At 40.0% G+C, this 23,057-nt stretch overlaps 1 protein-coding gene across 9 annotated transcripts in view; it reads left to right on the forward strand.

Moving 5' to 3' along the window:
* The first annotated feature begins 208 nt into the window (after positions 1-208).
* Positions 209-23,057, forward strand: part of KYNU (kynureninase) — a 61,635-nt gene continuing 38,786 nt past the window's right edge. Inside the window, exons 1-5 of one of the 9 annotated variants that reach the window (XM_032694007.1) lie at positions 209-319; positions 7,123-7,312; positions 10,713-10,748; positions 12,542-12,662; positions 19,387-19,469. In XM_032694007.1, the coding sequence (XP_032549898.1) occupies positions 7,144-7,312; positions 10,713-10,748; positions 12,542-12,662; positions 19,387-19,469 (409 nt within the window). In that variant the 5' untranslated portion in view covers positions 209-319; positions 7,123-7,143. The other 8 variants (XM_032694009.1, XM_032694008.1, XM_032694003.1 and 5 more) reach the window with 8 other exon arrangements.

Raw genomic sequence — 23,057 nt, forward strand, 5'->3', positions numbered from 1 at the left:
CCTCAGTTACAGACATGCAGAGCTCCTTTTTTTTTCTTCTCTAAACTGTCTGTCAAATGTCACTACCTTCCCATCACTCTCCTAACAGCTCCTTTGAGAGGATGATAGCAGGGTTGCCCTCCATTACATTTGCTGCCCGCTCTCTGTCCCTTGTGCTTGCTGGGACTTTGCCCATCTCGTGTGGCCTCACTCCCCTGTACATTGGTCTTGCTGTAACGTGCAGCAGCTCCTTCTTCTCTTCCTGTCCTCTGGCTACTTCACAGCAACACAGGAAAAAAACCTCAACAGATTATTATACTAGTTCTGCAGCTAAAATAAGGTATCTAGGCTACATGTTTGCTGATTGTTTTGTTTTTGTTTTTTTTTTTTTTTTGGTTTTGAGTCTGAAATTGAAGGGCATAGGTTTTTGTCTCTCTTTTTCTTTCATTCCATCAGAAGAGTTGAGAAGAATAGCTGGGAAGAAGGGGTCAATATTCATATTCTCATGAAACTCTACAAACATATGGCCTTTGCCAGCACAGCTGCTTTCCTGCCACCACTGACAATCAAGGTTAAAACACATGATGCTTATTCAAAAGGAAATGCAGTGGGAAAAATTTTCACTCCACTGTTTGTGTAGTTTTATTTCCAAGGGCAAATTGAAAAGTTGCAGTGTATTTAAGCTTGGTTTGACCTAAATGGTCAACCAAACAAGAAACAAATACCCTTTTGGGTTGAGTTTGACATTGGATCCCTCTTACTTTGGTAGCCAAAGTGCCTCAATGTACTTCTTCCTTGGACAAGATTCCTGGTGGGACCAAGTTTCTCTAGGAGCAGTCTCATTATCTGGCTGGTGGAGTAAAGAGCAAGTTAGTGGGAAGTCCAAAAAATCATTTGGCAGTGCAGAACAGGGCAATGATACTGCAGGAACTGATGGATAGAGGTCAGCTCTATTTTGGGTCAATATTAAATGCTCTGTGTGGTTGTTTTGTTGGTTTTTTTCCTAGCAAAGAAGATGAAATGTTACAGTTCAAGAGTGTCAAGAGTGGTGCTTACTGAAAATGGAAATCCAGATAATAAACAAGCATTACTGCAGGGGTCTGGGCAGGCAGAACACCAGGATGGAGATGTGTCTCTGAATTACATTGTTAGTCCAAAACTCTGACCCATTTGCCCCTATATCTCTCCACAATGTTTCAGTTTGTTGTTGTGTGTTGGTTTGGGGCTTTTTTGTGTGTGTTTATGTGTTTGGGGTTTGGGGTTTTTTTCCCCTTCTCAGAGGCTTCAGGGACTGAATAGGGAGAAAGTATTTTTCTTTTTCCAGATGACTGTGTTCTAGCTATGTGTGGGAAGGGTGTCATTCAAGCTTGAATGGAGGGAATTGGGCTTGCATGTGGCTGGTTTGAGATAATGTTTAGAGAGAGAAAGGAGAGATATCAACTCTGTTCTTCCCTAATTTCACCCCTAATTCTTCTGTTTTCCACCCTGGCAAATCTATATTCCATGTCCCACGACTTCCTCTGCCACCTGGTTGCAAACGCTGCTGACTTCTTGCTATTATACTATCAATTGCCTCCATCATGAAAGGGAAAGAATTTGGTTTAAAACTATTTTCATAATAACTGTGTGTGTATTCTTTTGCCTGTGTTGGAAAAAAAAAGTGCCTTCTTAATTTAATTAGAGCTTCAAAATGGTGACAAAGGGAAAGAAAACAACAATAAAGGACATAATTACATATAAGCACACCTGGTTTTTAGTTAACTCTCTGAGGTCACGTGCCTGGTTGGTGTGGGGTCAGAGCCTGGAGAACCAGGCACGTGATTGTGGTTGTTTCTTCACGTAGTGACAAGTATTTGCACACGAGTTTCATCATCCTCCATCCTCCCTCAGGAGCGGCTGCCGACCGCAGGGTAACATGGTTTCACTGTGGAGGGGAAAAGATGAGTTTTCTATGTAAAATTACTTCTAACACCATAACGCTTCTTGACATGAAGGTCAATAAGTGCCTAAATTACTCTAAGTAACTGAGTTTATTATAATTCCTCTCTGTCACATTCCCTTGCTGCAGCTGTGACACTGTGCATGTAACTTATTTAATTATACAGTGGTGGCTGCCGCTGTGTGTCTGTTGTTGGGAAAGTTATGAATATTTAGATTTTTCTCCAGTTCTGTAATTTAAACATATTCACTGAAGTGTATTTAACCTGAAGTAATCTACATTGCGTGCTGCTTTGGGCTGTGCTTTTTTAGAAACTTCCTTCTGTGAAATCATATTCACCAAAGCAATTTTTTTTTGGTGTAAAGACGGGAAGAGAAACAGTCCTTAGACACTGTGCAGTTCTGTAATTTCTCTTTTGTTTGTTTTGTAAAACAACTTCAATTACAGTGCTATTGGTGCTTTCAGTGGGTGTGTTTTGACAGCCTGGACCTATACTGCAAACTTTCACACTCACACATGTGCACACCCCCAGTTTTCCTTCCCAAGAATTCATTTGGACTCCAGCCTCAAAATATCAAAGGTCTGTGGGCTGAGCTGTGTTTGGCAACCTGGTGAACAGCTATTGGAGGGCAGAAAGTGCAGGACAGGCTATTTCCATGACAAACGCTTTTCCTCTGAGGATATTGGTACAGCTTAAAGTAGAGATTCATTGTATATCTGTCAGCACTGTACAGGGTAGACTGTGAGTAACATCTTGCAATATTTAAAGAAAATGTTTAAGGGGGGGCAAGGGAACTTTACTTTTTTGTTTTTAATAAATATCTCAAGACAGAGGGTAGGTCCATAAAAATATAAGAGGATCTAAAAAGAGAACAAATTATCATTTTATAATTAAGCCTAATGGACCTTCCTGAGTAAATTTAGTAAGATGACTTGCTAATATTCACACTTTTTTTTCTATTTAGCAGCAAATTATGCATAAAGGACAAAACAGAAATAATCACCCAGACATTCACGTCACTTGTGTCTGACTAATTCTCATCCATTGTCTTTTATAGTTTTAAAATGGGAGATGGGCAATGTCTGTGCTGATAAAGTATGGAATAATGACTGTTTTCTTAATTTAAATTGCCTATGCTCTTTTTGAATATGAAAGTTTGCCTACAGTCATTGCTGAGTTCTTTGCTCTAAATCAGGATGTAGTACAGGCAAGTCCCATGGAAGAGTCCAAAGAGCAAAGAACTAGGAAAAAAATAAAAATGTACTGACTTCTTGTCATCTGTTGAGTCAAAAAATGTTGTAAAAGTTTCAAGGAAAAGACGTAAACCTTTTCTAGTGAAAGATCTCCCTGCCCATGGCAGGAGGGTTGGAATGAGATGGTCTTTAAGGTCTCTTCAAACCCAAACCATTCTGGGATTCTATGAAAACACCTGAATGCTTTTTTTTCAGAGTAGGTGGTGGAGGAAAATGGTTTCTTTTAATATACTGATTATTTTTACTCTAAGGTGTCTGGAAAAAAAAAAATCCTGGTAAAGAACCATGTTTATCAAGGTGGGAAATGCATTTTGCACTAATGGGTCTGAATTTTAATTTGAAGAGGTTACAGAATATTGTTTAAAGTTAAATGAAGATAATTGGAATAAAGCTGCACTGTTCTTATAAAAATGTGTTTGCTCTACCTGTAGAAAACAACAAATGACTCATGAATGATTGTAAAATAATTACACAGACCTCTATTCTGTGATTAAAAAAAATGAAATTATGCCAGTTAGAGTAAAGGATAAAAAAACCCCCAAAACCTAAATAAATTCTGCTATTCTGCTCTATGAAGCCTAATTCCCATTCAAAGGACAAATGTACTTTCTTATTCTGGTTTTAGAACTGGATCTCTGGAATTTCTTTCCTCAATAGGATTTTGATTGATTTTATTTCAGTAGTTTTACCTCATTTCATAAGGTTTGTATTAAATCAGATACCACTGAGCACTTAATAATTTTTAACTTCTAGGCCTTGGTATTTATATTATATTTGCTGTCAAAATTAAATATCAATGAGAATAAAAATAAATGTAAGTCATTGATCAGATGCAACAAACTACAGCAATGACAGGGAACAAAAAGCCTGATCCAGAAATCATCTATAATATTGACTTCAGTGAGTTTTGGATCGGGCCTCAAATGGAAACCAAACCCATCTATGCTTGCCAGACAGGTCAGAGGATGGCCTGGAATATGATAGTCATTAATCCACTGCAATAACTGGGTGTCCTTACATGGAAATGATGACTAGTAATTTAAAGTGTAGGACGCTGGGCTGTGTTTCACGTGGTGTAAAGCAGAGCATCTACAGGCCAGATAATACCAAACTGTCCTTCAAGCACCCTTATCATCTATCTCCTGGCCATAAACTACAGGGGAATTAGCTGGCAGTGCCTCAGTGGGCCCGGGAGATAAATGCTGGCGACTCCCAAACCTCCTTCGTTGGCTGTATTCAGGAGAGGACGTAGGTGATGGCAATGTTAGTACTTCGTGGTCTCCCCTGTGTGGGACTGTGGGAGCTGAGCATCACTGAGCAAATCTCCTTAACTCAAATGAGTGATGTGTTTAGAAAGCTCAAAAGGCTCCTTCCCTTACTTCAGGAGCTACGACACTGAGGAGCAAAAAAATCCAGGCATCAACTTGAGATTGCATAGAAAATACTACACAGGCTACTGTGTGGTTATTTACCTAGAAGGAGACAGACAGGGAAGCATGGTTTCAAGCTTGTTCTACAAGGATCTTTTTATATAATTTGCATTGAATACCCATTATTAAAAATAGAGGGCTATATCTTGCTTATTTGTGTATGTGCTGGACATGCCTTGATAATGGGATCAGGACGTTCATGCTCGTGGGGTAAATCAAATACATAAACCTTTGGAAACAAAAACTAGTCTTGCTTTCCAAGTGCTGATCCAAATATTGCTTGCCCTCATTTATTGATTAATACTGTGGGTTCTTAAAACTTATAAGTTGGAGAAGTGAAAATGAAGTTACCTTACAGTGCCTGTAGGTTATAATGAGGTGCCTGTATTAGTGATGGCCACAGTGTTCATGAATCAAGCTTGCTTTTCTCATTTCACATCTCCCGGAGGAAATAAAGATCCCTAAGTATCCTCCCTGATGTCTGCCAAGTGAGGTCCAGAAGGTCAGTGTTCTTCTGACCTTCAGAAAAGCACACATGTTACTGAGATCTCAGCAGAGAAGCTGTTGGAAGCAAGGTCTTGAATCTGCTGCTCAGCTGTGGAGGAACTGAGGAGCAGTTCCCTGCTGAATAGGGAGCCTGGTCACATCTCTTTCAAGGTTTTCAGTAGGGTGGCAGCTCTCTGGGGGGTGGCTAGTGGGGTGTATTGGTCCAAACCAGCTTGGCCTCTTGAGCATCACACCCAGTGACTAGTCTAGGTGCAGCCCTCTGCCTCCTAGAAACCTTAAAAGGCACTCCAAGAACCAGGATGCTGAAATACCTTTTTTTTTTTTTTTTAATGCAACCACTTTTGTTATTTTATTTTTCTTTTTACCACCTAGGAGATGATTAGGACAAACGAGTGGGAATGATAAATTTGGCAACAATGAGGAGGTGTGAAAAACCTGTATGGAGACAGCACAAAAATAGGATATCTCCAGTAACTCCCAGGAGTTTTCATTTCATTAGCTAAGGGAAAACTGCTGTCTTAAAGAACTCTGCTGATTTTTTATTTTTTTTAACTCTGCATGCTGGCAGGAGGGGAAAAATTGTTACTGTGTAAGATATTAAGGCTGGAGGGGGGAAAAGAATATGTTTGCATCATAAACCAAATGATAGCAGATTAAAGCAGGTAAGCAGCATCATGCTGGCCATTTGGCTACACAGGTTTGGATCAATTGGCACTACTGAGTCTGTGCTGTTTAGGGGTTTATATTTAAATACCAACCGTTGTCCTTCCCATATGTGTTGACAAAGCTCTTCTCAATAGTCATCTGCTGTTCTATCCACAGCTTGTTTCTGGATAACTATCCACAGAATACTTTTAGCTTTAAGAAATGAAAGCTGGTTCTTATGGAAGATAAGTGCTTAAAGGGCTTTCTTTCTTAAACAGAGAGAAAAAAGTCATATTCTCCAGTGGCTTGTGCTGCATGTTATGTGCTAATCTGCCCTATTTCAGCCTATCCCCTTGAGTGCTCCTTTGCACCAAGACTCTTGGGGATGTTAAAAAGGCAGAAAATATTTTGTGGTGTATATTTTGTGGTGTAACTATACAGTTCCCTAGACTGGGGCAACCACCAAACACCTCAATGAGCCTCTTGACTGCCTACTGCCACAGAACACAGCAGGCTGCGCTATTGAAGCCTTGCCCTAAAGTGCAGGGTATGTGTCATAAATTTTCTTTGCCACAGATCTGTAAAGCCAAGTGCACAAGTGCTATCTTGAACACAATGGTGTCTCTGAGCAGTGCAGTTACAGGACTGTTTTTCTTATCAAGATCAATGGGCTTGTAAATTTTGCAGTTAGCTTTGGATGTTCTCAGAATCTATGGTCTGTCACGTTTGCGGTTTGACTCGGGCTTCTTGCTTTTCCCAGGACAAACAGAGCTAAACCCACCAGGATATTCGGTGCAGCTGAAAGGAAATAATAATTCAAGGTCCTGGTCTTGAAAGTGACGTTTCTAACAATGCCTTTGCCTGTATCCTGCCTGCTCTGCCCTTGAACATGAGCACGACTGCACAAACTCACCCTCCCATTTTTGAGGCCGAAAAGCTGAAAGAGGCTGAACGTTGCACAGCCTGGAATCAACTCCAGTGTAGCTGTGCACCTGCTATTCTTAGGAGCTCAGACTGCAGAAACAACAATGCTGCCTCTGGCTTTGACATCTCAAAATTGTGAATGACACTTCAGCATTTGGAACTGCTGTCAGTCTGGTGGGAGAACTTAGAAGTGGCTGATACAACTTAAAAAGGGAAGAGCATTGTATCTATAGAAGGGAAAGAAAAAAGCCTTTGGGGGGGTTGCAGAAATATGTTGCCTTGGAAATATTTGATCGGTTTTACCATTCTATTCAGACACTTCACTTTTTAAAACCTTTAAATCAAGTAAGTTTGGGTCTTGAATGATGCAGCTTTAGTGGCTGCTTATCAGCCACTCATGAATATGCAAACTGCAGGAGCTAAACTGGCATTTTTGATTTTTAGGTGAAATTGAATGACCTGAAAATGGATCCTTCTTCTCCTGTGGTACCAGCAACCATTTTGGAACAAACTGCCTCGCGGCTCGGATGCAGTCCCACAGACAAAAAACTCGCTGTTCACTTAGATGAGAAGGATGAGTTAAAACACCTTCGTGAATGTTTCTGTATCCCCAAAGTCAAGGATCTGCCTCCAAGTGAGAATTATAATAGCTCTGAGGGAGCAGGGAGGGGGGAAAGGGCTGGGCTTCATATCTTGTGCATGTGTTTATCACGAATCTTTGGAAATCATCATCATCACTTATGAGATAATTGAGCAATTGTAGTCATATCTGAGCACAGAATGTCCCTGCTGTTGCTAAATCAATCCGTCAGCTTATTCTAGCACCAGAAGCTTTATGCTCTCATTCCCATCCTGAATAAAATGTGAGGATGCAGTACTTACATGGTGCTTATGCTGTCAGTCAGCAGCTTTGAACAATATAGTGACTGATTGAAAATTATAGGCAGAAGCATTTCTGTCTAATGGTTCGAAACGGCAAAGTCGCTTGTGATAGTTCAGAGCAGTTGCTTCCTTGGTGTAATACACTTTGGTATTATCTATCTGGTTACAATTATTTTAGTTAATGAAAGAGACAGCACATGTATTATATTAACATTCATGTCTTATTGCTGGTAGTAGAGATATTTTCTTCCCGAGGCCAAATGGAGCACTGTACCTTAGAACAAATAATTGATCTGAGCAAATAATTCATAGTGAAACCTTTTATCAGAGGATGTTTCCCGCTTTCCTTATGAATTGCCTGCAAATAGATAACTGCACATGGCTTCAATGTAGATGTGCAAAATGGTTCTGGAAGTTTTTCTACTTCTTTTCTGGTCTGTAGATTGTTTTGAGGAGCCTGTGGCATGCCCTGAGCGTGGAGGGGGCCTGGTGTGGAGGCAGGAGGGTTGTGCAGGAGGGCTGGCAAGTTGAAAGCCTTTGCTTCAGGTTATCACTCCAAGCCCACCAAAAAGCAAAAAAAAAAATCTCTATGGGAGTGTTTCGTACCCACAATTTCTGCTGTGTTCAGCCAAAATCACGCAGGGAAACCTGGTAGAAGCACCCACCTTGTGGAGGCAGCAGGGTCCAGGGCTTCTCTCCTGCTTTCCAAGATCTGTCTGGGTTTATTTTCAGCTCAGATACATGGGAAGCAAAAGTTGTGTTGCTTCTGCAGCCCCTGTTCATTGCACACTGGAAACTGAAGAAATGGCATATTGTTTCCTTAGATGGTAAACAAGTATAGGCATAGTCACTCTCTTCCTTTCCTGCTGTGGCAAAATACACCCGTTGAAAATTGAAGGAAAAAAATATGACAGAACTTTCTTGCAATTTTTTTTTTTCATTTTCCAGTAAATGCAGATGTAATTTTCTGCAGATTTTCTTTTTCTGAAAAGAACAGTTCTGATGTTAAATGAGAAACTACCAGTGCATTCCCCAAATTGTGTACAGTAAGGAACTGTGATAGAGAAAGGTACCCATAGTTTCAAAAGATGTCCAGGAATTCAGACTATCTCTGTCTTCAGTATCTTCCCGCTAAACAGTGATGAGCGTTGAGAATGCTGTCTGCTCCTTCCCTTAGGACACAGGGATGATAAATCCCAGTTCTTTATTATTCAGAACAGAACTGGGCACTTTACAAATATCTAAACTAGGTGCTTCTTCCACATGGAGGAGATTTTCTCAGCTGGTCTTCCAAGAATTAATTTTTTTTTTTTTTTTTTTTTTTTTTACCCTGGTTGCTTAAAAGAGTTTCCTAAACCCCATCTGTTTGTTTGAGTATGACTATTCTGTGCTCAAAGCTCCTTCAGCTGCCACAGTGATGTTGCAAAATGTGCCTCTAAAGCTGGAAAGGTGCTGGCAGACAGCTCCCATGGCCGTGGTGCTGCTGCCCTTCACTGGGCTGTGCTGTTGAAATCCAGCTCCAGTAGGACACCTGAACAGCAGCCTGATCTTCAACTGCAGCATGTAAAATGTCCCTCCAGAATATCAAAGGTCACTTTTCAGTGTAGTGTTGTAGCAGCTTCATGTTAAAGAATCTTCTGAGAAATATGTGGAGGATTTGATACCCCTGTGACAATTTTGATTTCTTCCCTTCCAACCTTTATTATTGTTTATTTTTCAACCACCATCATATTTAAACCCAAAGACTGCTGATGTGGATGCTTTCCCCTGCAGTTATGATAATATTTAGTCCTGAGACTGTGGAGATATATATGTTTTATTGAAGATAAGCAATGTACAAAGTAGTACTAGTTGTACAGCACAGAGAACTCATCATTCCTGTGTTCCCAAATTAAGGGATTTTTTTCCCTTTCTCTTTTTCCCCTGTCCCTCTTTTCTGTACTTCAGCTGTCATCAGGAACAGCTTCCCTGCTGAAAAACAGCAGGGGTGTAAATATATATATATTTACATTGTGTGTCTATACCACAGAGACAGATCTCCCTTGACATTTATCTGTGCCCAGGAGCGGATCCTAGATAACATATTCCTAAAGATAAATGTCATTACAGATATTAGCCATCAAATATTCTTTATATATTTACATAAAACATTACAATGAGGTTTTAAAATTAAACCTTACAAGAAGCAGATGAGAACATCCATAGGAGACAACCGTAAGATGATGTGCAGAAAAAATATTTAGGAAGTCATTAGAATAGTTTAATTTAGTTATCAAGTTATGAACTGTCACAGCTGTTTGTTTGTTATATCAATCAAGGGGAAACCAACAGCAGCCCAACTCCCTGCATATCTCTGAGGTTTTATGTGCAAGCATGAGGGACGGGGCTCAGGTGAGCAAATAGGGAAAGACGACAGGGGGAGATTTAGAGAAATGTTTGGATCTCCCCGCTCTTCCCCGAGTGACAACCAAGTCCCTGAACGCTTTTCCGTGCACCACAGGGAGGAGGCAGGAATGCCTGGATTGCAGTTGGCAGTCGGGCACCAAATCACCCGTCTGATTAAGGCTGTGGCTTGTGCTTTGTCATCTTGTAAAGGAATAGAGCATCATTTGGGTTTCTTGGGAATAAAAAGATGCCCAAGAGTGAAAGTGTTGAGCTGTATTTCCCAGAAGAAATTGTTAAAGGCAGTGGTTAATCATATAAATGTGGTTCTTTTTTTGGAGGGTTTGTGAGGGGGGTCCAGGCAGGTGTGAAGGGGTAATCTTTTATCCTTCAACAAGGGACAGATCTCAGATATGTATATGCAGGTTTAGTCCTTCCTCTCTAGTTGATAAAGACATTGAAATTTTCCCTTTTGCTTGGACTGAATTTTTCTGACAATAAACTTGCTTTTTCTTTTAGGTTTAAAAGGTATAGAATTGCATTTTTAACGTGGACAAATGGGTATAATTACCATGCAAAATAATTTTTGCACGAATCTGAGTAGGTGTGCAAGTATGTATTTAATTAATTTTAATGTAAGTGTGTTTTTTGATTCAGGCTTCTCTAAGAACACACTTTAATAATTATTTCTTGTTTGCTTTGCCTTTATTTCCTCAACTGTGTTTATATGCTGTTTGAATATTTCAATCTATATTGCATATCAACTGCAGCTCTTCCAGAAATAAAAAGGGTGAATACTTTGAGAAGTAAGGGTAGAGTAATTTGGGAAAAGTCAAGTGCTAATTTTAAGAAAACAAATGTATTATTGTAAAGAATATTACTGTGACTGTGGAAGTGTACAAGTGTGTGCTGGTCAGAAGAGGGGGAAATAAACAGCTTTTTGTCAAAAGGAAAGAAGTATAGCCAGATAAAGTATTGATAAAATGCCAAAAAAACTATATCCAAAGTAACAGGTAGAAAAATACTTTTTTTCCCCTGAAAGTAGAGAAAATAAACTTTATGAAAAAGGTAATGTCATCTCTCTTCAACAGTGAACAAGAGATGTTTTTATTTAAAAAGGACTGTGGTGCAAGGAAAGCTGGTTTGCTTGTAATCCCTTACCTGTTTTACTGCTTGGTCAGAGCATAAGGAGCATTGGTGAGACTGAGCTCCAAATTCTTGAGCAAAAATCCTCCTCTCTAATCCCGATGGGACAGTGTTACTGTGTTTCTTGATAGGAAAAGAACTGTTAATAGAATCAATTTGGGAGCATGGATAATGTTTGTGCCTCTCTGTTTTCATTCATATTAGAATGGAGATGAAAAACAGACATAGTATCTGTAAAACAGATTAGGATGAAACTGCTCTCTGACTTATGCTGTTTAAAAGCTTCTAAAGCTTTAATTAAGAAATTACCTAAGTTGTCTATACTCCTGAAAAATGTGTTTCTGGTGAAGTTCAATGAAGTTGGGAACTGTTAGTGCAAAAGGTAGTGAGAGACCTTTTCCAGACTATTTTTCTACAGCCCTTTGAAAATTTTCCATGACTAAATTGCAATTTTATGCTCATTTTTAGCATGTATCTTAATAAATTCATATCTTTATTCTGAGATCTAATATAATCTATTTTGGTAAATATCATTCTAATTATTATATTTGCCAAAATTACATGTAATATTAGCTTTTGGGGAATTGTAAGTATAGGTATAGACAAATGTAAATTACTACTAGAAGGTCACCATCACTTGTCCCTCCAAGAATCTCTACCATGAGAAATAATAGAAAAAGGCTTGTGTTTGGATTGATAGATGATGACACAGGGTAATTAGATTGTTCAGAACCTCACTACAGCTGTTATTTATAAATTTCTACCGCCTTGCTTTTCTCCTAATCATTGAAAGGATTTGTCAACATAGATTTCCTCCTCCTCCTCAGACGATGACATGAAGTGCAGCCCACAGTATATGCTGACAAGACAAGAACTTTTGAGAGGGCCTTAAAATATTCTGTGCAATGACTACATTTTTCTAAATAGAGATTTCATCGTACAGGGAGAACTTACATGAAAGACACAGATTTACCTACTCTTAACTGTTATTAAATGCATGATTCAAGTAGCTTCATGACTCAGAGAAGGCATATACTGATGGTGGAAGAAAAGTGGATAGCCTGGCTGGGAAAATGCTCCCTCTTTGCTCACCTGTGGTTACAGACTTGATAAAATTAGTGCCAGTGGTTGCTTCTAGAGAAGCCCTCTTCAGAGAGCTGGGGATTTAGCGATGCTTGAACTCACATTAGCTCCAAGAATTGTAGAAGGACAAGGTGAATAACTGCTTGCAAATTGCCCACTGTCCCCCTCCTTGGAGGCTTTGCAGGGTCACCTGAGCGATGCTCTGGGAGGGAGGTCAGGAGGTGGCACCTCTATCTGAGTGTGGGGACCAGGATGTCCCAGGGAGACAAAGAAGGGACAGAGCTCTGGGTTGTGGCACATGTGTGCTTGGGGGTGTTTGTACACGTGCTGACCCCCATGTACCTGTTGTTTCTGTGGTTTCCCTCCACAGCTGATCTGAGCCTGGTGAATGGAGAAGAGAGCTGCGTGTACTTTGCTGGGAATTCTCTTGGGCTCCAGCCGAGAAAGGTTAAAACTTACTTGGATGAAGAACTGGACAAGTGGGCTCGAACGTGAGTACACTGTGGGATATGTGAGTTGCTAACCTGTGCTCCAGGTGAGCAATTTATTTTGGGATCTTCCCTGGAAATGCTTGAATTGCAGAATAGTGCGTTAAAAGCACTACAGTCCAGGAGTAAAACACGCTCAGTGTTTCCCTGGCACTATTTACGTCTCTTTTAAAGGTATGAGCAGTAAAACAGGCCAAGAGACCCTTCCAGCTGTGATGACCCATGCTGTGCATTGTAGTTCTGATTTGGCTCATCCAACAGCTTTTATAAAGTGTTTATACACAAGGCACACAAACTCATTTGGTTTTTGTTCCTTGCTGGTGAATGTGGTTGGGTTCCAGGCCCTGTGATTTTCTAATTAGTGTTTTTAACTGTGTGTGATTCACCCTGTAGGCCTTGCAATGGGCAGTTCCCCTTGAAATAGCACTGAACACAGGTGATACTGCTGCCAGTGCTGGCAGGTTTTTGGCTCTTCTTAAACCAGGTCTCTACTTGACAAGTTCATTTTATTTAGAAGGAAACATTCCTGTCTTCTCAACAGCATCTCAGCAAGGAGCTGAGAGTGGATTGCCACAAGCTCTGCTGAATGAACCTGATGTAAGAGAGGCAGGAGGACAAAAGAAGGACACATTGCAGGAAAGGAATATTATCATCATAAAAAATGGGAAAATTTTAATATATATAGGGGAAAGAAAAAGGGTTTTTATTATTATTTATTTTACTTTTATTAATATTATGCTCTGTTTCCACTGAGACACTGTGCTTTGAGGTATCCGGCTCCTGCCTGAGCAGCTGGACCAGGGATAAGTAAGGAAAAAGATAAGTAAAAACCAGGGAACTGAAGGTGGGAAAGGAAAATAACATCCAGACGAGTAAGTGAGCTGGGAGAGACATGAACTCTTTTATAGGGTGCAGGATATCAGTGGAACAGATGTGATTTCATGGTGAGAGAGCAGAGGAAGTATGGAGAGGCAGAAGAGGAAAAATGAATGCTGCTAATTGGGCAGCCCTGTTTCAGTAGGAACGGTCTAGATGGAGGCTTCACAATGGAAATGGGAAAACTCTGTAGCTGCTCTTTCACTTGCTAATATATGAATGCTGTGAGTTCATACATATGGTTTACTGTTTCCTATTTATCACTTGTATTCTTATAAGTAAGAAGCTGAGAATGAATGGGAATGACTGTGAACTTTGGGAAGTGTTTGTTCCTGCTGGTTATTCAGTCAGCACAGTGATGCAGTTTCTCCAGTGGTTTAGAAAAATTGCAAACCTGTCCATTTCTGTAGTGTTCATCCTACTTTATCAGGGAAACAGCTGAGCTCCTTCAAAAGGTAGAAGTCAGATAGCACTCTTATCTGTTAGAGTGATGCACTGGGAGTGCAAACACATTTCAGCTCCTCCACTGTATCTTTTCACTGGCTCACTTCTATTCTTATGTTTGTCTTTGCTGCAGTGAAGGATGGGTTTTTCCTCAATAACTATAAAAAAAACACAAGAAAAAGGTAGGCAGCATGTTCAGATCAAAAGTGCCTTCAGTAACTGTATCCAAGGGGGAAATATGGCTGAACATGATTTTGAGCCATTGGAAGTGAGTGAGCAAAACTAGAAAGACTTTTTACCAAAAATACAGCTTGGCTACAAAAAACCTTACCCAGAATAAATCAGAAAGTTTAAAACCAAATAAATAAACCCCTAAAGAATAAAACAAAACCAACAAAAATAAAAAACAAACCCAAACTAAGATCAGTCAAAAAAACCCTAGAATAAAATCCTGCTGGTTGCAGATGCACCTAAAGCAACTGAGAAAGTCAGAGTAGAGGTTAAGATAACTTTGAAGAGAGCAATGTATTCTTAAAGAAGCTGGTGGGTAGGATGGTGTTCTGGGGGCTGCAAAGGAACAGGTGGTTGGAGGTACAGAAATGGGTAGTTTTATTCCAGCCACCAAGGACAGCTTAGCAAAATCCAGTCTAAGGTGGAAGCTGTTTCCATCTGGATCCTGTTCTATGGCTGGTGTGCTGGTAGTGTGGAATTTAGTGGCTGTGGCTTGGATAAATAAGTAGAGAGAATCTAAGCAATGGCATGCAAATTAGGCACATCCATCAAGTCAGCAATGGTATAGATTCTGGCTTTCTTATAAATTGTTTTATTGCATTTTCTGTTTGTTGTGTCTTGGGACCCATCTCAAATAGCTACGAGTCTATTTAAATGGTTTTCACTGCTTATAGGTAATGGCAAGAGTGAAAGGGAAGATTTACCCAGCAGTGGTGGTCAAGGGCAGGGAAACTCAGAGCTTTATCTCCTTGTGGTGATGGTAACTCTTTAGAGCAAAGCTGGGGGAGAAAGAGGCTCTTTCATGCTTTTCTTGTTGTGTTCCCTCTCAGTGCTGAGTCCCTTTCATGCACCTCCAAGTTAAGTGGTGAGTTATGGATTTTTTCCCTTAGACTGCCTCCCACACACCTTCTCTGGTTTTGTGTTCTTCCTCTCTGTGTTCCTCAGTCCTTTTTTCTTTTTAATGCTAACATGTAAACACTACAAATCCAAGCCACTGGCATTCTTAGTATGCATTTAAAAAGAGCCTTTTAGACTTCATCTTTCTGTTATGATTTCAGCTAAATCCAAGACTTATTGAATAAGGGGCAAAAAGGGATGAGGAGTTAATGTGCTTAGCCTAGAGTAGCCAATAACCCAATATTTTGAAATCTAAAAGTCCAAACTTAAAGGGACTTGTTTGGTTACAGAAAGACCAAGGGGTGCTTTTCAGTATTTTCCCTTTGCCCTACCAGAACTGGTTAAGTAACTAACATATTCTATAGAATCATTATTGCACGTGAATATACTCAGTGCAGCGGGAAATGTCTCTCACGTCTGAGTAACTCATTACAGTTGAACTATTAAAAGAGAAGGGAGCTTGCTGTAGCCAGTTGTTATGCTCTTGTGAAGGGCTGGCAGGACAACTGGGGAGTGGAGAACCTGCTGTATGGAAGCCTCGAGGATTAGAGTTGTTAAGTTGAGCAAAATTAAGACTGAAAGGAAAAAATTATTGTTCTCCATGGGTGTATCAATGGGCAACTGTAGGGGCAAAATGGAGCCACTTATGTGAAATAGCATTCTGGCACAGCAAATGTAAGCTAGGAATTAATAAATTGAGGCTAGAAATAAAACATGTTTATATACACACACTTCTAAGCACTGAAACAGGCTGGCAACAGGCTTCTGACTTGAATATAGTAGATTAACAGCCTCCTAGTCTGTGGAAGGTTTTGTAATATAACACCTGCAGTAGCAAAGATTATTTTCAGTGAGTCAAAAGGTATCTTTGGTTCTATGTGGTGAACTAATCCTGCAAGAGGCAACAGCCCTGCAAAGAGCAGTGCAGCTCGGAGAGGCTTGGCCATGTCCTGTGTGACAGACCCACCTCTCCTGCCATTCTCAGGAGTCATCCCAGCCCTGTGCCTTTCAGCAGGTTGTTTGTTAGACCTGCCTGTTATAATGCCCTGGGTTTTTAGCTTTGCCTTTTATTTACTGATCAATACAGTTCTTTTTCTTTTTGTCTATTTCTTTGCTTGAAACCATGGTCCAACTTCTGAGTCTGTACTGGCTCATTAAATACCTTGCATCACTTTTGGCAAAGAAGCAAGAAAGAAATTTGCACTTGAACAAGATTTGGATGAGCACAGAAGATTCCTGAAGCTGGCAATTAATTTAAATCCCTTTTCTCACTGCCTTTGAAACCCTGGGATCATCTCGGAAAATGTGTTTCCAACTCCCCTAGTGAGCTTTAAATCAACCAGACCTCAGCGAATAAAACGTGGCATTGTGATTTCCTGCCAAATTGAAAATAAAATAGTAACCAACTAAAAATTAATTTGGACTACGAGAAACTCTCACAGCAGTTGAAGAAATAGGCTGTTTGTGTGATGCTTTATGAATTGATGGGCAACATTTTTTATTCATTAATTTGGGTACCTTGATTTAAATCTCTCTTCCAACCAAGGGTGCAGTGGGAAAAAGAAAAGGGATAAAGGCTCTCCATGTCTGAGGGGAATGCCAGAAACACAGCACTTGTGTCCTTAAAGATTATTACCCCCAGTGCCTACCAGAGCTGAGAGAGGGGTGGCATAATATACAGAGATATAAATTCTCTGAGGCAGAGCATAGAATTTTACAACCTAGGTGTAATAGGATGTATTGTGCCATCAGCAAAGTCTACAGAGTTTCATGTGATTAAAATAAAAAAAGGGTCCAAGAATATGCCTTTAACTACCATTTTAATGGCAATAATTTTTATCTCTTGTCATTTATATTGGCCATCAAGAGGGAGGCAAGCTGTAAGCTATGCAGTAATAATAATAATAATATGAATAATAATAAATGCTACCTCTCCCCTCTTTCAATATAGTTAAATGTCCATGTTTTCCTCTCAAAATAAAATATTCTCATGCCCAAAATCTCATATCTGTTCTCATGATCACTTGGAAATTTATTCTGAAGTTTTGTTAGTCCTGTGTGCTGATGGAGAGAACTTTCATCAGTAAATTCCCATTAGGAGGACACTAATGGCTATAAAATCAGAGAAAGCTAATGAAAGAGAATCCCATAGGTAGTTAGGACTTATTTTTCCCGTCTTATTAAGTTCACTATCCTCTTTCAAAAATACAGATTCCCCTTGGGCTAGGAGCCACTGAAAATCTTTGGGGGTTTTACTTTAACAGTCTCTATTATCCTAAAGTCCCTTGATCACTATATTACGGTGAAGAATAAGAAGGGAAATTACCAATAAATGTCTTGCTGTTTGTGAAACACATAACACTGTCTTCAGGGAAGGCAGCTGCATTATGGTCTGATAGAAGGGAGGGAATTTTAGCACTGGTCCTGCCCCTTACAGCATTTTCTCCTCTACCCACCCACTGCCTTTATTCCTCATCTATGAAATGTTCTTGTAAATGAGAGCTGTTTCACACTGCCCGCTCTCTGCTGTCAAGGTCTCATCAGAGAGCAATTCTAAAATGGAGAAAAGCAGTGAGCTGGTGTACCATGACGTTATCCAAATTGGGGATCAGGGTGCTCCTTGGCATCTGTGGAGGACTAGTCTTGTCAAACCTAGGGATGTTATTTTATCTCTAAGAGGTCTTCCATTGTACCTGTGCCCTTTTTCATCTGTTGACCTAATCTAGTCTGAAAGTAGATGGTAGTTTGCAAGGATGACAGTCTTGAAATGGTTAATACAACTGTGCTTTTGCAGCAGTTCTATTCTTTAGGATTGTAGGGTTTTTTTGAAATATCCCTAGGAGGTGTGAATTAGACCCAAGTCAATCAGAAGGGGTCTCTGACTGTAAAACGCCCAGGTAATTTGTGTGGGAGACAGAATTAAATTCTCCCTGAGAAGGGACAGTATGAGGTGGATAGCAAAAAGCAATCTTTTAAATAGCCTTGAGGGTGGGGTAGTGTCTCATGTCTTTCTCATGTCTTAATCTTCCAGCTGTCCTCTCATGATTTTATGTGAACATTGTGGGCCTGTTCTTCTTTAAAAGGTTCATTTTTTTTTTTCTTTTTTTTCCCCACATCAAAGCTTTTAGGGCCTTTTTTTCCTCTCTACCCAGCTTCCTACTGGCTTTGTCCCTATTTTGAAACAGCTTTATAGTCAGCCTCATGCAGCCTGGTGTTTCTGACTCCACAAGTACCCCGTGGTGCTCAGCAAATATGAAAATCATCCAGTGTGAGATGGGAGCCCAGAGCAATGTTCCCCTGGATTAGCACCATTATTACTTTCCTCAATCTGCCTCCATTTGCATTTAAATCTCTACTCTACACCCTGTTTAAGAAACTTGGCAACTTTTTATTTATATATGCATGGTAGCTACCTTAGAAGTTTTCTTCTCTGTCATAATTGAGGGAAAAATTAGTTCAGAGCACATAATCCAGGACTGAATGTACATATCTGTCACTCCAGGGTAGTGGGGCACTTGGGTTTAAGGTGACCATGTGATCCACTGTAGACAACAGCAGTTTGCAATACAAAATTTTTAAATACACTTTGTCAACCCAAAAAGCTTTATGCCCTCTCAGATCTAGAACAATTTGTCAGGGAGAAGAGAAGCAGTAAAAATTAGCAAGCAGCTCAGCTGGGACAGGTGCTGCCCTGCACAAACACGAAGTACCTGCTGGTTTATGCAGGAGGGTGAGCTCAGACAGGAGACGCAGGAGGATGGAAATTGTTTCTGACAAGAAATATTTCTGTCTGGGAGCAAGGCAGTATTCAAGTCTATCATCCTCTGCACCATACAATGTTCAGCTAGAAATGCAGGTGGGGTAACTCTGTGGGTGATCTCTTCTCCCTGTGCAGTTGATGTGAGCCTGGGTTAACAGGTGCCATCCCACACTGAGATGCCCTTTCCCAGCGTGCCTGCTTCCAGAGGCTTCTGGTACCCATGCAGCCACTTCCAGAGGGCTTGTGAAAAAGCTACCGTCTTTAATGCTGGGGAATTTTTAAAGGAACTTCTTGGGTCAAAATAAATAGTTGTGAAGCAACTGAGAACCTGTCAGAAATCAACAAATGAATTGCATTTGCTACAAACTTTTACGGCATGAGAAAAGTTATCAGATTAGGCAAGTCTCCTCCTTCTCCTCTTCCATCCTCCAAGTGTGGGGTCTCCAAGTTAGATATGTTTCTCAGGGCTGATCCAAAGGGAACAGCTCCTGTTTTCATCATTTCTCTCTTCCTTTTCAGAGGTGTTCATGGCCATTTCAATGGCCGGCGCCCGTGGGCTTTGGCAGACGACTGCATCGTGGACCTGATGGCTCAGCTGGTTGGTAGGTGTGAACTGCAGGGGAAAGTCTTTCTCCAGAAATAATAATTAAAAAAAAAAAATGGTTTCTTTGGGGACTGAAAATCCTGAAACTCTGTAAGCAGAATTGAGTTCCTTTAATTCTTTTGTTTTAAAGTAGTTTTTCTGAGTATGGACTAGGACTTTCTTAAGGCTGGAGTGATTTAATAGATGAATGTATGTGATAATATATGAGCATATGCATATCATGAAACTAATTGCAGCAAAGGGTTTCTTGGAGCATCATAAACCACTTGGACTAACACGTGAAGCCCTTTTAAAGGGCACTTGATTCTCAGTCACTCTCCTAAAAGTAAAATGATGAACTTTCCCCTTTGAAAAATTATTTCTATCTGACATTTTCTGCTTTTTTCTCCTCTTCCCACCACTAAGTCCAGCCTCATATTTGAGAGCTGCTTATGTCAATGAAGCAGATAATTGAGGCAGGACCTGTATTGATGAGTTCCCATTACCCTGCTGTACCCCTGGATGGGCCTGCAGTGCTGTAGGGCCTTGGCAGTGAGTGCTTCTGGTTATTGAGAGGTTGAGAAGGAGCTCTGGAGACTTCTCCTGGTGAATTTGCCAGCCATGAAAGCAGTTGGCTGAGTCTGAATGCAAATTTCCTCTATTGTGTCAAACTCTGTGTACTCAAAATGATTTTTCATTGGGATTTCCTTCAGAGTTGTTGCTGTCACAAGGGGAAAGAGAAATTATCTTGGTATGGTCTTTTTCTCCCCCACTCTCACAGCTGTTGTCAAGGCCAGGTTAGTAGATTTCAGAGAGATTTGGCCCGTATTTCAGTTTAGGTGTTGAAGGCAACTGTCAATAGTGACTGTCAGAACTGAATTGTCAGGCATTCATTTGTGCCATCACTAAGGAAAAATATTACAATTAAGTTGACCTACTCTGTGCTGGATATTGTATCGTAATTTCTCCTTGTAGACAAGTGTTCAATGAGGAAATTATGGTTTTTCTCCTTCAAGAAAAGCAAATGGAGTCGGAACAACTGAAAACAGAGACATTAAAGAATGTTTCATGACAAGTTTATTTCTATATTCATAAATAAAATCACTTTCTGAATTCTTTATGAAGTTTCCAAATAGCTAAAATACTGGGTATTATTACTGGAGCAGAACAAATGCAATAAATTATTGTTGTAGTCAGTCTATCCATGATGTAAGCACTAAGATAACATAAATATGAGTGTGTTTACACTGGCCATCACTGGGCTATGCAGAAAAATCCCTTTTGTAGAATGAAATAAAAAAACCCAAAATGCAGATTGGGGTCTGATTTTGTGGGTTGCTACTGTTGTACCTGGTATTGCTCAGGAGGTTAATAAATTACTTTTCTTCCTTTCATTACATTAAGGACAAGCTCTGCACCTTCATCCATTAAGTATCATAGAACAGAAATATGTGAGGATATAAAGGGGTGGAGTACATTGAAATGTGGGGATTTCTCTAGTATGACCCATTCCCCTTGGTCCCTGGATATTCTTGTTCTGGTATGGTGTAACTGGGAAGTTGTGGGCAGGTGGGGAAATGTGACTTGGAATTTGTAATTGGAAACCTTGAATTTCTGAAGCTGAAGGGTGGAGAATTTCTCTTATGTCCTGTGAAAGTGGCAGAGTAGTCACACTGCATACTTCCATGCACCTAAATTAGTAAAGCAACAAGGTAAGACCATTGATACTCTTCAGATAACCACGGGAGAGACAGATAAGATCCCCTAAAGGGCAGCTGGAGACACCTGAATTATTGTCTCTCTCTGCATCACCTTCTGTGAACGTTTTCCACTGCTTTGTTTGCAAAACTTGGACCCCTGTGTGGTCCCAGCAGGGTATTGGGGCAGACTGAGCCCTGACCTCCTGCCACTGCTGGTGCCAGGGTCCATTTGGCCTCAGCTTTAGGTTAAGAGTCACTGCAGAAAGCAGAGAGTCAGGCTGAGACCCTTTTTCCCTCAACCATCTGTCTTGCAGAGGCTGCCAGCTGTGTTTCTATTTTAATATTTGTTTAACTAAAAGATGTGTTCTAGGTCTAAGGAGAGGAAAATGAGAGCTTTACTTAAATTTCCTCTAATTGCTTGTCCATCTCCTTACTTTCCTTTTCTTTTCCAAGCTCCATATGACATTGATGTTTTATTTCACGGTGGCCAAACCACACTGAACTTATTACAATTTTCTTCATTGTAAACGAATATTTTAAAATTTTCTATAAAAATTTTGACTGAGGTCACACAACCACTAACCTACTTTTTGTTTTTAAATTTCTTTCCTAGGAAGTGTTTCGTTGTTTTGTTGTTTTCCTCAGAAGTACATGGAATGTTAACATTATCAGCTTGGATTTTGTTCTCCAGGATTTTTGGGGCTTTGTTAAATTGAACTATAAAATATGTTTTGGGCTTAAATCTGGCCCTCAAATTTATGTTCAGGGTTTTATTTAGATAATATCCTCACAACTTTTTTAAAGATTTAGGCGAGTGATTCTTGGAATGCAAATGAATTAATAATTCCCGAATAATGGATGCATTGTAATAAATTCTGATATTTAAAATTGTAGGTAATAGTGAAGTGGCTGAGACAATAAATGTAGGAAAAAATGTTAAGGTAAAATACTCTCTTCCAACATGGTATTTTGTAGAATCACAGAACAGTTTGGGTTGGAGGGGATCTTAATGATCATCTAGTTCCAATCCCCCAATTTTTGTTTAAGTGCTCTTTTCCTACAAGGTGTAATCTTGATTATGTATGAGTTGAGTGAACTCTGAATTTCTTTTTTTAGTGAATTTAATTTAAGAATAATAACAGAATTTTACCGTGTTTTTTACTCAGTATTGAATGTATTATGGAGGAGGGGGAAGAATTGTCATTTCTCACTCTAAGCAGCAGTAAGAAGTAAAACCATTTGGTGAGATTTATTCAGGAATGGACCAAAGACTGTAAAACACCTTTGCCTGTTTAATGGTTTATAGTGCTCGAACACCTTGCTTATTAAATGCAGTCACATTTTCTTGTTCAATGAAAGTTACAGTAGTAAATACATTGTGAAATGAAGAGTCAAGGTCAATGGAGGCCAAAGCTCTTTTTCTGTGCTCACACCGAGTGGCACAACGCAGTGAAGGCAATCTCTGCTTCTCCTACTAGACTTTATTAAAACATTACAACCTTGGCAGGATCACCTTCTGATGGAACAAGATTAACTGTATGGCTGCTGCTGCACGATGTGCTCGGGCAGGTCTCTGTTGAGGGAAGACTGAATGCTGAGCAGATTTGCAGTGACTTTGAGTGATAAGAATTATTCGAAATAACCAAAATGTTTTCTAAATTGGGGCCCTTAGCCTTTTTCCAATCATTTTACAAAATGCTTTCTACTTACTCCATTGAGGATCAGCCTTCCACAGCAGTCAGAGAGGAGAAGGATGGCAGTGTCTTCCTAACACAATCATAATTGTCTCTGAAGCTGTACTTTGCAAATGCTGCTTCCTTTTATTAAAGAGGAGATTTATCATGCAGAACATACAGGTTTTAGCCTGTCTTGGAGATATGGTATAAAGTTAGGAAATAAGGAAAGCA

The sequence above is a fragment of the Chiroxiphia lanceolata genome, chromosome 7 (assembly GCF_009829145.1).
Source record: "Chiroxiphia lanceolata isolate bChiLan1 chromosome 7, bChiLan1.pri, whole genome shotgun sequence".
NCBI lineage: Eukaryota > Metazoa > Chordata > Aves > Passeriformes > Pipridae > Chiroxiphia > Chiroxiphia lanceolata.